Source organism: Mytilus trossulus, chromosome 6 (genome assembly GCF_036588685.1).
Source record: "Mytilus trossulus isolate FHL-02 chromosome 6, PNRI_Mtr1.1.1.hap1, whole genome shotgun sequence".
NCBI classification, from domain to species: Eukaryota; Metazoa; Mollusca; class Bivalvia; order Mytilida; family Mytilidae; genus Mytilus; species Mytilus trossulus.
This window is the reverse complement of record NC_086378.1, coordinates 41,619,699-41,631,729: the sequence shown is the minus strand read 5'-3', so window position 1 is coordinate 41,631,729 and position 12,031 is coordinate 41,619,699. Positions and strand designations below refer to the sequence as shown.

General features: G+C 31.9%; 1 protein-coding gene across 1 annotated transcript in view; it reads right to left on the bottom strand.

Moving 5' to 3' along the window:
• The window catches only part of LOC134721353 (protein sel-1 homolog 3-like), a 151,092-nt gene that overhangs the window by 121,762 nt on the left and 17,299 nt on the right, over positions 1–12,031 (bottom strand). The window contains exon 2 of the mRNA XM_063584293.1: positions 9,279–9,855. Coding sequence (XP_063440363.1) covers positions 9,279–9,855 — 577 coding nt within the window. The remainder of the gene's footprint in view (positions 1–9,278; positions 9,856–12,031) is intronic.

The following is a 12,031-nucleotide window of genomic DNA, read 5'->3' as shown; positions in this document are numbered from 1 at the left end:
TAAATATGAAAGTTTTTGTACAATAAAATTGATTTTTAGATAATTGAAGAATAATAGAGCCTTCTTAGTGGGTTTATATGAACATTTAGATTGATTTTAACATGTTTTATAGGCCATTTGTATGATTGACAGTCCGTATTTTCCTATCCGTACCGTTCATAGGTCCTAAAATTATTGAAGTGTTTATCAACAAAGATTTTGCGCTCAATCTTTTCAATTCAATTTTATGGAAAAAGGAGCAGGAAAGCATATGATTTTTTTTGGACCATTTGATAGATATAAACCTATGGATTCAGGAAAGGTATCACTGTAATTCATTGAAATTTTCCTTTAGACCAAATTTTGGAGACTTTTGTGACATGTTCACCCCCCTTTTTTGCTATATTTTGTATCTAAGAAATGCAGATTGTTGACATGGTTACACCCAAAATGGATTATATTTCACCCTAATGAGCATTAGAAATCAAATCTATGGAAGATTTTCTTTCTACAAGTATATACATGCATAACACACATATAAAGCCTTCTTTGTTAGACAGGAGGGGAAAGAGGGTGATTTAAAATCATGAGTGTCAATTTTAAGTTTTTTTCCTAACTGTGTATTGCTACCTTATGGCATTTGACAAAGCAAATAATGGCTTTTTTTAAGACAAACATACCACAAAAACTATTGATATTTATGTTATAGATACAATTCTAAGGGAGAAACAACCTTTAGTATGACAATATATGTTAGTTTTGTTGTTTATTGTCCTTAGCAACCAATATAGACATTTTCACACAAAGACTTGGTTCCGTTATAAATTGATACTTAATTGGCTACCCCTTGGAAAAGAAGATTGCGCGTTATGTAGAAACCTTAGAAGGGAACACTTTATATTTTTTCATTCGACTAAATCAAATTTATTATTTTAGGAAGTATAAAGTCACAATTTAGCATGAATTAAGCCTATTTTTTTCCCCGCTGTTATAAATAAATTCAGTATTAACTAAATTTTAACCAAGGCTTTGGTATGGTAATACACAACAAAATTGACATTCTAGAGCTTTAAAATAGCATTAACTTATAAAAGCTGTCTACTGTTAAGGTTAATTTAAGTTTTTAAATAAGAAAAGACAGGGTTAGAAGGTATAGTTTTAGAAAATTGACTAAAAAAGGTGAAAATGCACTCTGACATGGCATGTTTCATAAAATCACTTTTTTGTTGCATTTCAGTGTCAACTGCTAACCTTCATAAAATATTTATTTCTGAACCGATTTTAAAAACTAGCAGGCGAAAATGCTCGTTTTCACTAGTAGAAAACAGAAATCCATTTAAAGTGGAATTGGGAAAAAAAATGTTTATCCTTAAGGTAGCAATACACAGTTAGAACTTTAGTTTCGCATTATGGCCCCTGTGAATTTTTTAAATATGAAAGTTTTTGTACAATAAAATTGATTTTTAGATAATTGAAGAATAATAGAGCCTTCTTAGTGGGTTTATATGAACATTTAGATTGATTTTAACATGTTTTATAGGCCATTTGTATGATTGACAGTCCGTATTTTCCTATCCGTACCGTTCATAGGTCCTAAAATTATTGAAGTGTTTATCAACAAAGATTTTGCGCTCAATCTTTTCAATTCAATTTTATGGAAAAAGGAGCAGGAAAGCATATGATTTTTTTTGGACCACTTGATAGATATAAACCTATGGATTCAGGAAAGGTATCACTGTAATTCATTGAAATTTTCCTTTAGACCAAATTTTGGAGACTTTTGTGACATGTTCACCCCCCTTTTTTGCTATATTTTGTATCTAAGAAATGCAGATTGTTGACATGGTTACACCCAAAATGGATTATATTTCACCCTAATGAGCATTAGAAATCAAATCTATGGAAGATTTTCTTTCTACAAGTATATACATGCATAACACACATATAAAGCCTTCTTTGTTAGACAGGAGGGGAAAGAGGGTGATTTAAAATCATGAGTGTCAATTTTAAGTTTTTTTCCTAACTGTGTATTGCTACCTTATGGCATTTGACAAAGCAAATAATTGCTTTTTTTAAGACAAACATACCACAAAAACTATTGATATTTATGTTATAGATACAATTCTAAGGGAGAAACAACCTTTAGTATGACAATATATGTTAGTTTTGTTGTTTATTGTCCTTAGCAACCAATATAGACATTTTCACACAAAGACTTGGTTCCGTTATAAATTGATACTTAATTGGCTACCCCTTGGAAAAGAAGATTGCGCGTTATGTAGAAACCTTAGAAGGGAACACTTTATATTTTTTCATTCGACTAAATCAAATTTATTATTTTAGGAAGTATAAAGTCACAATTTAGCATGAATTAAGCCTATTTTTTTCCCCGCTGTTATAAATAAATTCAGTATTAACTAAATTTTAACCAAGGCTTTGGTATGGTAATACACAACAAAATTGACATTCTAGAGCTTTAAAATAGCATTAACTTATAAAAGCTGTCTACTGTTAAGGTTAATTTAAGTTTTTAAATAAGAAAAGACAGGGTTAGAAGGTAAAGTTTTAGAAAATTGACTAAAAAAGGTGAAAATGCACTCTGACATGGCATGTTTCATAAAATCACTTTTTTGTTGCATTTCAGTGTCAACTGCTAACCTTCATAAAATATTTATTTCTGAACCGATTTTAAAAACTAGCAGGCGAAAATGCTCGTTTTCACTAGTAGAAAACAGAAATCCATTTAAAGTGGAATTGGGAAAAAAAATGTTTATCCTTAAGGTAGCAATACACAGTTAGAACTTTAGTTTCGCATTATGGCCCCTGTGAATTTTTTAAATATGAAAGTTTTTGTACAATAAAATTGATTTTTAGATAATTGAAGAATAATAGAGCCTTCTTAGTGGGTTTATATGAACATTTAGATTGATTTTAACATGTTTTATAGGCCATTTGTATGATTGACAGTCCGTATTTTCCTATCCGTACCGTTCATAGGTCCTAAAATTATTGAAGTGTTTATCAACAAAGATTTTGCGCTCAATCTTTTCAATTCAATTTTATGGAAAAAGGAGCAGGAAAGCATATGATTCTTTTTGGACCACTTGATAGATATAAACCTATGGATTCAGGAAAGGTATCACTGTAATTCATTGAAATTTTCCTTCAGACCAAATTTTGGAGACTTTTGTGACATGTTCACCCCCCTTTTTTGCTATATTTTGTATCTAAGAAATGCAGATTGTTGCCATGGTTACACCCAAAATGGATTATATTTCACCCTAATGAGCATTAGAAATCAAATCTATGGAAGATTTTCTTTATAAGTATATACATGCATAACACACATATAAAGCCTTCTTTGTTAGACAGGAGGGGAAAGAGGGTGATTTAAAATCATGAGTGTCAATTTTAAGTTTTTTTCCTAACTGTGTATTGCTACCATATGGCATTTGACAAAGCAAATAATTGCTTTTTTTAAGACAAACATACCACAAAAACTATTGATATTTATGTTATAGATACAATTCTAAGGGAGAAACAACCTTTAGTATAACAATATATGTTAGTTTTGTTGTTTACTGTCCTTAGCAACCAATATAGACATTTTCACACAAAGACTTGGTTCCGTTATAAATTGATACTTAATTGGCTACCCCTTGGAAAAGAAGATTGCGCGTTATGTAGAAACCTTAGAAGGGAACACTTTATATTTTTTCATTCGACTAAATCAAATTTATTATTTTAGCAAGTATAAAGTCACAATTTAGCATGAATTAAGCCTAATTTTTTCCCCGCTGTTATAAATAAATTCAGTATTAACTAAATTTTAACCAAGGCTTTGGTATGGTAATACACAACAAAATTGACATTCTAGAGCTTTAAAATAGCATTAACTTATAAAAGCTGTCTACTGTTAAGGTTAATTTAAGTTTTTAAATAAGAAAAGACAGGGTTAGAAGGTATAGTTTTAGAAAATTGACTAAAAAAGGTGAAAATGCACTCTGACATGGCATGTTTCATAAAATCACTTTTTTGTTGCATTTCAGTGTCAACTGCAAACCTTCATAAAATATTTATTTCTGAACCGATTTTAAAAATTAGCAGGCGAAAATGCTCGTTTTCACTAGTAGAAAACAGAAATCCATTTAAAGTGGAATTGGGGAAAAAAAATGTTTATCCTTAAGGTAGCAATACACAGTTAGAACTTTAGTTTCGCATTATGGCCCCTGTGAATTTTTTTAAATATGAAAGTTTTTGTACAATAAATTGATTTTTTGATGATTGAAGAATAATAGAGCCTTCTTAGTGGGTTTATATGAACATTTAGATTGATTTTAACATGTTTTATAGGCCATTTGTATGATTGACAATCCGTATTTTCCTATCCGTACCGTTCATAGATCCTAAAATTATTGAAGTGTTTATCAACAAAGATTTTGCGCTCAATCTTTTCAATTCAATTTTATGGAAAAAGGAGCAGGAAAGCATATGATTTTTTTTGGACCACTTGATAGATATAAACCTATGGATTCAGGAAAGGTATCACTGTAATTCATTGAAATTTTCCTTTAGACCAAATTTTGGAGACTTTTGTGACATGTTCACCCCCCTTTTTTGCTATATTTTGTATCTAAGAAATGCAGATTGTTGACATGGTTACACCCAAAATGGATTATATTTCACCCTAATGAGCATTAGAAATCAAATCTATGGAAGATTTTCTTTCTACAAGTATATACATGCATAACACACATATAAAGCCTTCTTTGTTAGACAGGAGGGGAAAGAGGGTGATTTAAAATCATGAGTGTCAATTTTAAGTTTTTTTCCTAACTGTGTATTGCTACCTTATGGCATTTGACAAAGCAAATAATTGCTTTTTTTAAGACAAACATACCACAAAAACTATTGATATTTATGTTATAGATACAATTCTAAGGGAGAAACAACCTTTAGTATGACAATATATGTTAGTTTTGTTGTTTATTGTCCTTAGCAACCAATATAGACATTTTCACACAAAGACTTGGTTCCGTTATAAATTGATACTTAATTGGCTACCCCTTGGAAAAGAAGATTGCGCGTTATGTAGAAACCTTAGAAGGGAACACTTTATATTTTTTCATTCGACTAAATCAAATTTATTATTTTAGGAAGTATAAAGTCACAATTTAGCATGAATTAAGCCTATTTTTTTCCCCGCTGTTATAAATAAATTCAGTATTAACTAAATTTTAACCAAGGCTTTGGTATGGTAATACACAACAAAATTGACATTCTAGAGCTTTAAAATAGCATTAACTTATAAAAGCTGTCTACTGTTAAGGTTAATTTAAGTTTTTAAATAAGAAAAGACAGGGTTAGAAGGTAAAGTTTTAGAAAATTGACTAAAAAAGGTGAAAATGCACTCTGACATGGCATGTTTCATAAAATCACTTTTTTGTTGCATTTCAGTGTCAACTGCTAACCTTCATAAAATATTTATTTCTGAACCGATTTTAAAAACTAGCAGGCGAAAATGCTCGTTTTCACTAGTAGAAAACAGAAATCCATTTAAAGTGGAATTGGGAAAAAAAATGTTTATCCTTAAGGTAGCAATACACAGTTAGAACTTTAGTTTCGCATTATGGCCCCTGTGAATTTTTTAAATATGAAAGTTTTTGTACAATAAAATTGATTTTTAGATAATTGAAGAATAATAGAGCCTTCTTAGTGGGTTTATATGAACATTTAGATTGATTTTAACATGTTTTATAGGCCATTTGTATGATTGACAGTCCGTATTTTCCTATCCGTACCGTTCATAGGTCCTAAAATTATTGAAGTGTTTATCAACAAAGATTTTGCGCTCAATCTTTTCAATTCAATTTTATGGAAAAAGGAGCAGGAAAGCATATGATTCTTTTTGGACCACTTGATAGATATAAACCTATGGATTCAGGAAAGGTATCACTGTAATTCATTGAAATTTTCCTTCAGACCAAATTTTGGAGACTTTTGTGACATGTTCACCCCCCTTTTTTGCTATATTTTGTATCTAAGAAATGCAGATTGTTGCCATGGTTACACCCAAAATGGATTATATTTCACCCTAATGAGCATTAGAAATCAAATCTATGGAAGATTTTCTTTATAAGTATATACATGCATAACACACATATAAAGCCTTCTTTGTTAGACAGGAGGGGAAAGAGGGTGATTTAAAATCATGAGTGTCAATTTTAAGTTTTTTTCCTAACTGTGTATTGCTACCATATGGCATTTGACAAAGCAAATAATTGCTTTTTTTAAGACAAACATACCACAAAAACTATTGATATTTATGTTATAGATACAATTCTAAGGGAGAAACAACCTTTAGTATAACAATATATGTTAGTTTTGTTGTTTACTGTCCTTAGCAACCAATATAGACATTTTCACACAAAGACTTGGTTCCGTTATAAATTGATACTTAATTGGCTACCCCTTGGAAAAGAAGATTGCGCGTTATGTAGAAACCTTAGAAGGGAACACTTTATATTTTTTCATTCGACTAAATCAAATTTATTATTTTAGCAAGTATAAAGTCACAATTTAGCATGAATTAAGCCTAATTTTTTCCCCGCTGTTATAAATAAATTCAGTATTAACTAAATTTTAACCAAGGCTTTGGTATGGTAATACACAACAAAATTGACATTCTAGAGCTTTAAAATAGCATTAACTTATAAAAGCTGTCTACTGTTAAGGTTAATTTAAGTTTTTAAATAAGAAAAGACAGGGTTAGAAGGTATAGTTTTAGAAAATTGACTAAAAAAGGTGAAAATGCACTCTGACATGGCATGTTTCATAAAATCACTTTTTTGTTGCATTTCAGTGTCAACTGCAAACCTTCATAAAATATTTATTTCTGAACCGATTTTAAAAATTAGCAGGCGAAAATGCTCGTTTTCACTAGTAGAAAACAGAAATCCATTTAAAGTGGAATTGGGGAAAAAAAATGTTTATCCTTAAGGTAGCAATACACAGTTAGAACTTTAGTTTCGCATTATGGCCCCTGTGAATTTTTTTAAATATGAAAGTTTTTGTACAATAAATTGATTTTTTGATGATTGAAGAATAATAGAGCCTTCTTAGTGGGTTTATATGAACATTTAGATTGATTTTAACATGTTTTATAGGCCATTTGTATGATTGACAATCCGTATTTTCCTATCCGTACCGTTCATAGATCCTAAAATTATTGAAGTGTTTATCAACAAAGATTTTGCGCTCAATCTTTTCAATTCAATTTTATGGAAAAAGGAGCAGGAAAGCATATGATTTTTTTTGGACCACTTGATAGATATAAACCTATGGATTCAGGAAAGGTATCACTGTAATTCATTGAAATTTTCTTTTAGACCAAATTTTGGAGACTTTTGTGACATGTTCACCTCCCTTTTTTGCTATATTTTGTGTCTAAGAAATGCAGATTGTTGCCATGGTTACACCCAAAATGGATTATATTTCACCCTAATGAGCATTAGAAATCAAATCTATGGAAGATTTTCTTTCTACAAGTATATACATGCATAACACACATATAAAGCCTTCTTTGTTAGACAGGAGGGGAAAGAGGGTGATTTAAAATCATGAGTGTCAATTTTAAGTTTTTTTCCTAACTGTGTATTGCTTTTGGAACTAGGCCAATACGGAAAAAAGTCGTATTTGCCCATGGGCTAATACGGGACGTTTACTTCCGGTTTCAATTTTCTTACGCCGTTACATAACTCTGGTGGTATTGAATAATTCGTTATGCATAACAACATTTTGCCCATGTACTAATACTTCCGGTTTTAATTTTCTTAAAATCATTTAATAAAAGTGTTATGGTTGTTTTTGTATTGGCCCTGTTATAGATTCTCGACCAGCTGTATTGGCCCTCGAACCTTTGTGTCTCGGGTCTAATATAGCTGACCTCGAATCTATAACAGGGCAAATACAGAAACAGCCAGTTAATAACACTATATTATTTCCTGTAACTCAGACTTCAGTTTTAAATAATGAATGTATTCCTCTTCTAAAATATCAAAATTTACCAGCGTATTGATTAGTGATAATTTGAATAATGCTCAATGTTATAATTTCAGTTCGAATACATGTCTAGATAAGAATTATTTGACATCTTACTTATGAAGGATATAAGGTCCGAGACCACAAATATAGTCCCTAGTGTTGACAGTGGGTTACTTGCCATTAATTTTTATAACCCTTCCAAATTTATTTCTCTATATTTAATGCATCAAATTGCAAGTAGGGGGTGAAATTACACTGTAAACAAATTCAGTGGATTCAGAATTTTAAAGGAAAGTAGTGATTTGGTCCAGCTGAAAAAGGTTTAAAATTAGCACTTCGGAAGCTGTCAAAAGATTTCAAGACGCCCTAAACATAAAATTGTCCATATTTTGAGTTAGAGCCGATGAAGTTTTCTATAATTTTTATATAATTTATCCCAAAAGTAGTTCAATTCAATACACTGTAAAGTTTCTTTGAGAAAGCGCAGGTGGGATTTTTTTAATTTTCATTTATGTTCTATAAGAAATGCACTACGAAATAATTGTGGTCTCGGACCATAAGTTTCCCAAAATATTCAATATTTGATCATGGTTTTACTATTTTCTTTGTGATGGTGTACCCTTTTAGACTTGCTTATCATGTATATATAAATATATTTGTAGGATCATAAACAATAGATAATTCAGCTTATCTGTAACAATCTGCATGCCTTATATATCATGTACAGTAACTGTGTGTAAAGACGCTTGATCAAAACTGACGAGGAAAGTTAACACCCGACCACCGAAAACTTTATTATTGTAGAGTGTATGTGGTCGAGGGGTCTAGCGCCTCGGGCGAAGTGCAAGGAGATTTGTTTTTTTTTTTTGTTTTTTTTTGTAATGTTTTTTTTTGGATTTAATTCGATTGTTTATTTTGTACTGTCCTTCTGTTTTCAGCCTCTTTTAATCCCTTGGTAATTTTATTCTGTGTTTTAGCCGTGTAATCAAAGTTTTGCTCTTTCCTAGATCAAATATTAAATTTCGTTGCGTTCACAATTTTTTTCTCTTAAAGAATAAAGTATTTAACATTGATGTATTTGTTATATCACCATAGTGTTTATGGGTTCTTTTACCGACAGAATCAAAGGAAAGGCCAATTCATTTGCTGCATGTCCACATTATACTTTAATGTAAACATGCATAGCATTGTGCAATACTTGTAGTAGCTGTAATTTGATCAGATCATAGATTCAAATAGAAGACAAACAAACTTACCATTTTCATACGGACAAGTCTTGATTTTCAAAACAGACAATGACACAAGAACTGTGTATCTCCAGCTAAGACATGAGTTATAAACTTTTCTTTGCGGACGCGAGAAAGGTGGTGGAATAGAAGATAAATAAAACACTTTCACTCTTGCTCGTTTATATCCGTCGTCGTTCTGTTTTGCAATCGATGATATATCTGTGTTTAATATCCAGGCTCGGATGATAACACTATCATCATCAATAAAAATCAAGTCTGTGTTTATAAAATCCGGTCTGAACACAATTTTTTCATTAAGTTTGAGTGGTATATTTCGAGTTTTTAACGCTCCTTTTGAACATTTCCAGGATTTGTGTAATAATTTTGAATGCACATCCTTATAGTTATATTTTATAACAGCTTCTATTTCAACAGAAACTATTTTTTGTCCTGAGCATGAATATTGAACTTCCAAATTACTCGCATTTGTTAAAACAGACGGTGGATTTATTACTTTGACATACTCCTGATCACGCCAAACATCCTTGTGCACGATAACAGAAATTGGTTTAGGAACTGTCTCGCTCGACCCACTAATAAGAACCTGTAAAACATTAAATAAGAACAACATGATACAAAAATGTAAAAAAAAATCCCTTCAAGTGTCGGGTTTACAATATTTTGTAGCGAAAGGGAGACAAATCAATCGGCAGAAAAACAGCAATGATAAATTTCTCCAGACCATTCCCGTTCCACCGGACAACGTCCAGAAAACACTGAACATTGTTAGGATTTTGATCCGATACATCACTGAGAATCTGTCACGAAATAGTCACGATTGTAATCCGACTAGACAAAATCGGCTGAGTTTCCCTAAATGTTAGGGGACGCACCTAACTGTCGGGGTACTTCGCCGAACTATCCGGACCATTCCCGATCCGTAGGAATCTGTTACGAACTTGAACGACTGCGTTCAGACAATGATAGGACATTCAGATAATAGGCTATTTGCCTATTCCCGTAATGAGGGACATTAATTAAGAAATAATTCCTTCATGTCATGCTTTATGCTCATTTTAACATGGGTAGGCATTATATTTGTCGATATTTTACACTGAGCGTTAGCGAGGTGTAAAATGTGGTCAAATATAATGCCTACCCATGTTAAAATGAGCATAGAGCATGAAATGAAGGAATTATTTCGATTCTAATATGACAAATACAATATATTTATAGATTAAAGCGAACGAAAATACCGTAAGAATGTTTGGCTGTTCTCGTGTCATCCCCGAGGAGTCTGTATATCACATTTCATATTTGATAAGTTTGAAAACTACGAGCAGGGCAAATATATGTTTTTTGATAAAAAAAATATATAGTAAAAGTTTATGTTAGCTGCTTAAATGTAAATATTTAAAAGGATAACGATGGAAATAACGTTTAAATAAACAGTAAGTCCGTGCGCATGTGTCAAACATATTTTTTGTGCTCATTAGAACACGGCTTTGTTAACAAAGCGTAATAAGGACTTCATATTAGAATTTTTATTTACAATGGAGAGCTAGCAGAAAGAGCAAATCTACCTGTGCGTAATATGAGTAATTTATAAGGTTTTCAAATCTTTTAATAACATTAATTTGTTGTTTAACTAAATACTTTTGACATCAGAAATTATGTTTCGTGAAATATTGGTTAAACTGCCGATACGTCAATTTCAAATCATCATGCTTTGCATTGGCTAAAACCAATTTTGTCCGGTATGGAACCGGTCTACGATTGACAAAGGGAAGTAATTTGTTTAAAAAGTGTGTAATAACAGAATAAAATCGGTAATTGACAAATGAACTATTGAGGATAGTAATCCGACTTTTTCACTTTTCGTGTCCTACCGCTGTCTGATCTCAAACGGGAGCAAACATAATCGGCAATGTGTGAACCCCGCATAAGAAAACTGTCGCCATATTTGTGATGATCAGGTACTGTCGGAACGCAATCCTATCTCAGTCTGCTGGAACGCATTGCCAACGGCTTGGTCTGGACTCAGTAGTATCGTGTTCTGTAATTGTTGGGACTCAGACGAGGGTATTATTGCCGAATTTCGTATTAATAACGGGTACTGTTCCGGAACGGTTTCGTCAAAGACGGTTCGCAATCGGAATTCAATCTGGACCAATCGGCAAAAAAACAGAAATGACAAATCTCTCCAGATCATGCCCGTTCTACAGGACACTGTCCAAAAAACACAGAGAATTGTTACGATTTTGATCTAATAAAGCAGAATTTGTCACGACATAATCACGATTGTTATCCGACTAGACAAAATCGGAAGAGTTTTCCCGTATGTTACGGAAGGCACCTGACTGTCGGGGTGCTTGTCCGACCTTTCCGATCCGTAGGAATCTACTACAGCGTTCAGGCAATAATAGTACATTCCAGATCATTGAGGATAGTAATTCGCCTTTTTTTCGTGTCTTAGTGCTGTCTGATATCAAACGGGAGCAATGATCGGCACTGGGTGAACGCTGCATTACCCCGTAAATGTGGCATTAAGTATCAGTCGATGCATGTAGTGTCTGTCCTTTGAAGTATAAATGTAGAATATTTCTGTTAATTGTAATTACTTTACAAACTAGCCTTGACTCCAGATAATCACACATGGTTGCATTTGGTTTAGCATTTAGAAGATATGTTATTTTTTTTGACTGTTAAATCTATTATTATAATTTTTTTTATCTAAAATATCTGAGGAATTAATCCTGGATTTCATTTCATTACTTTGA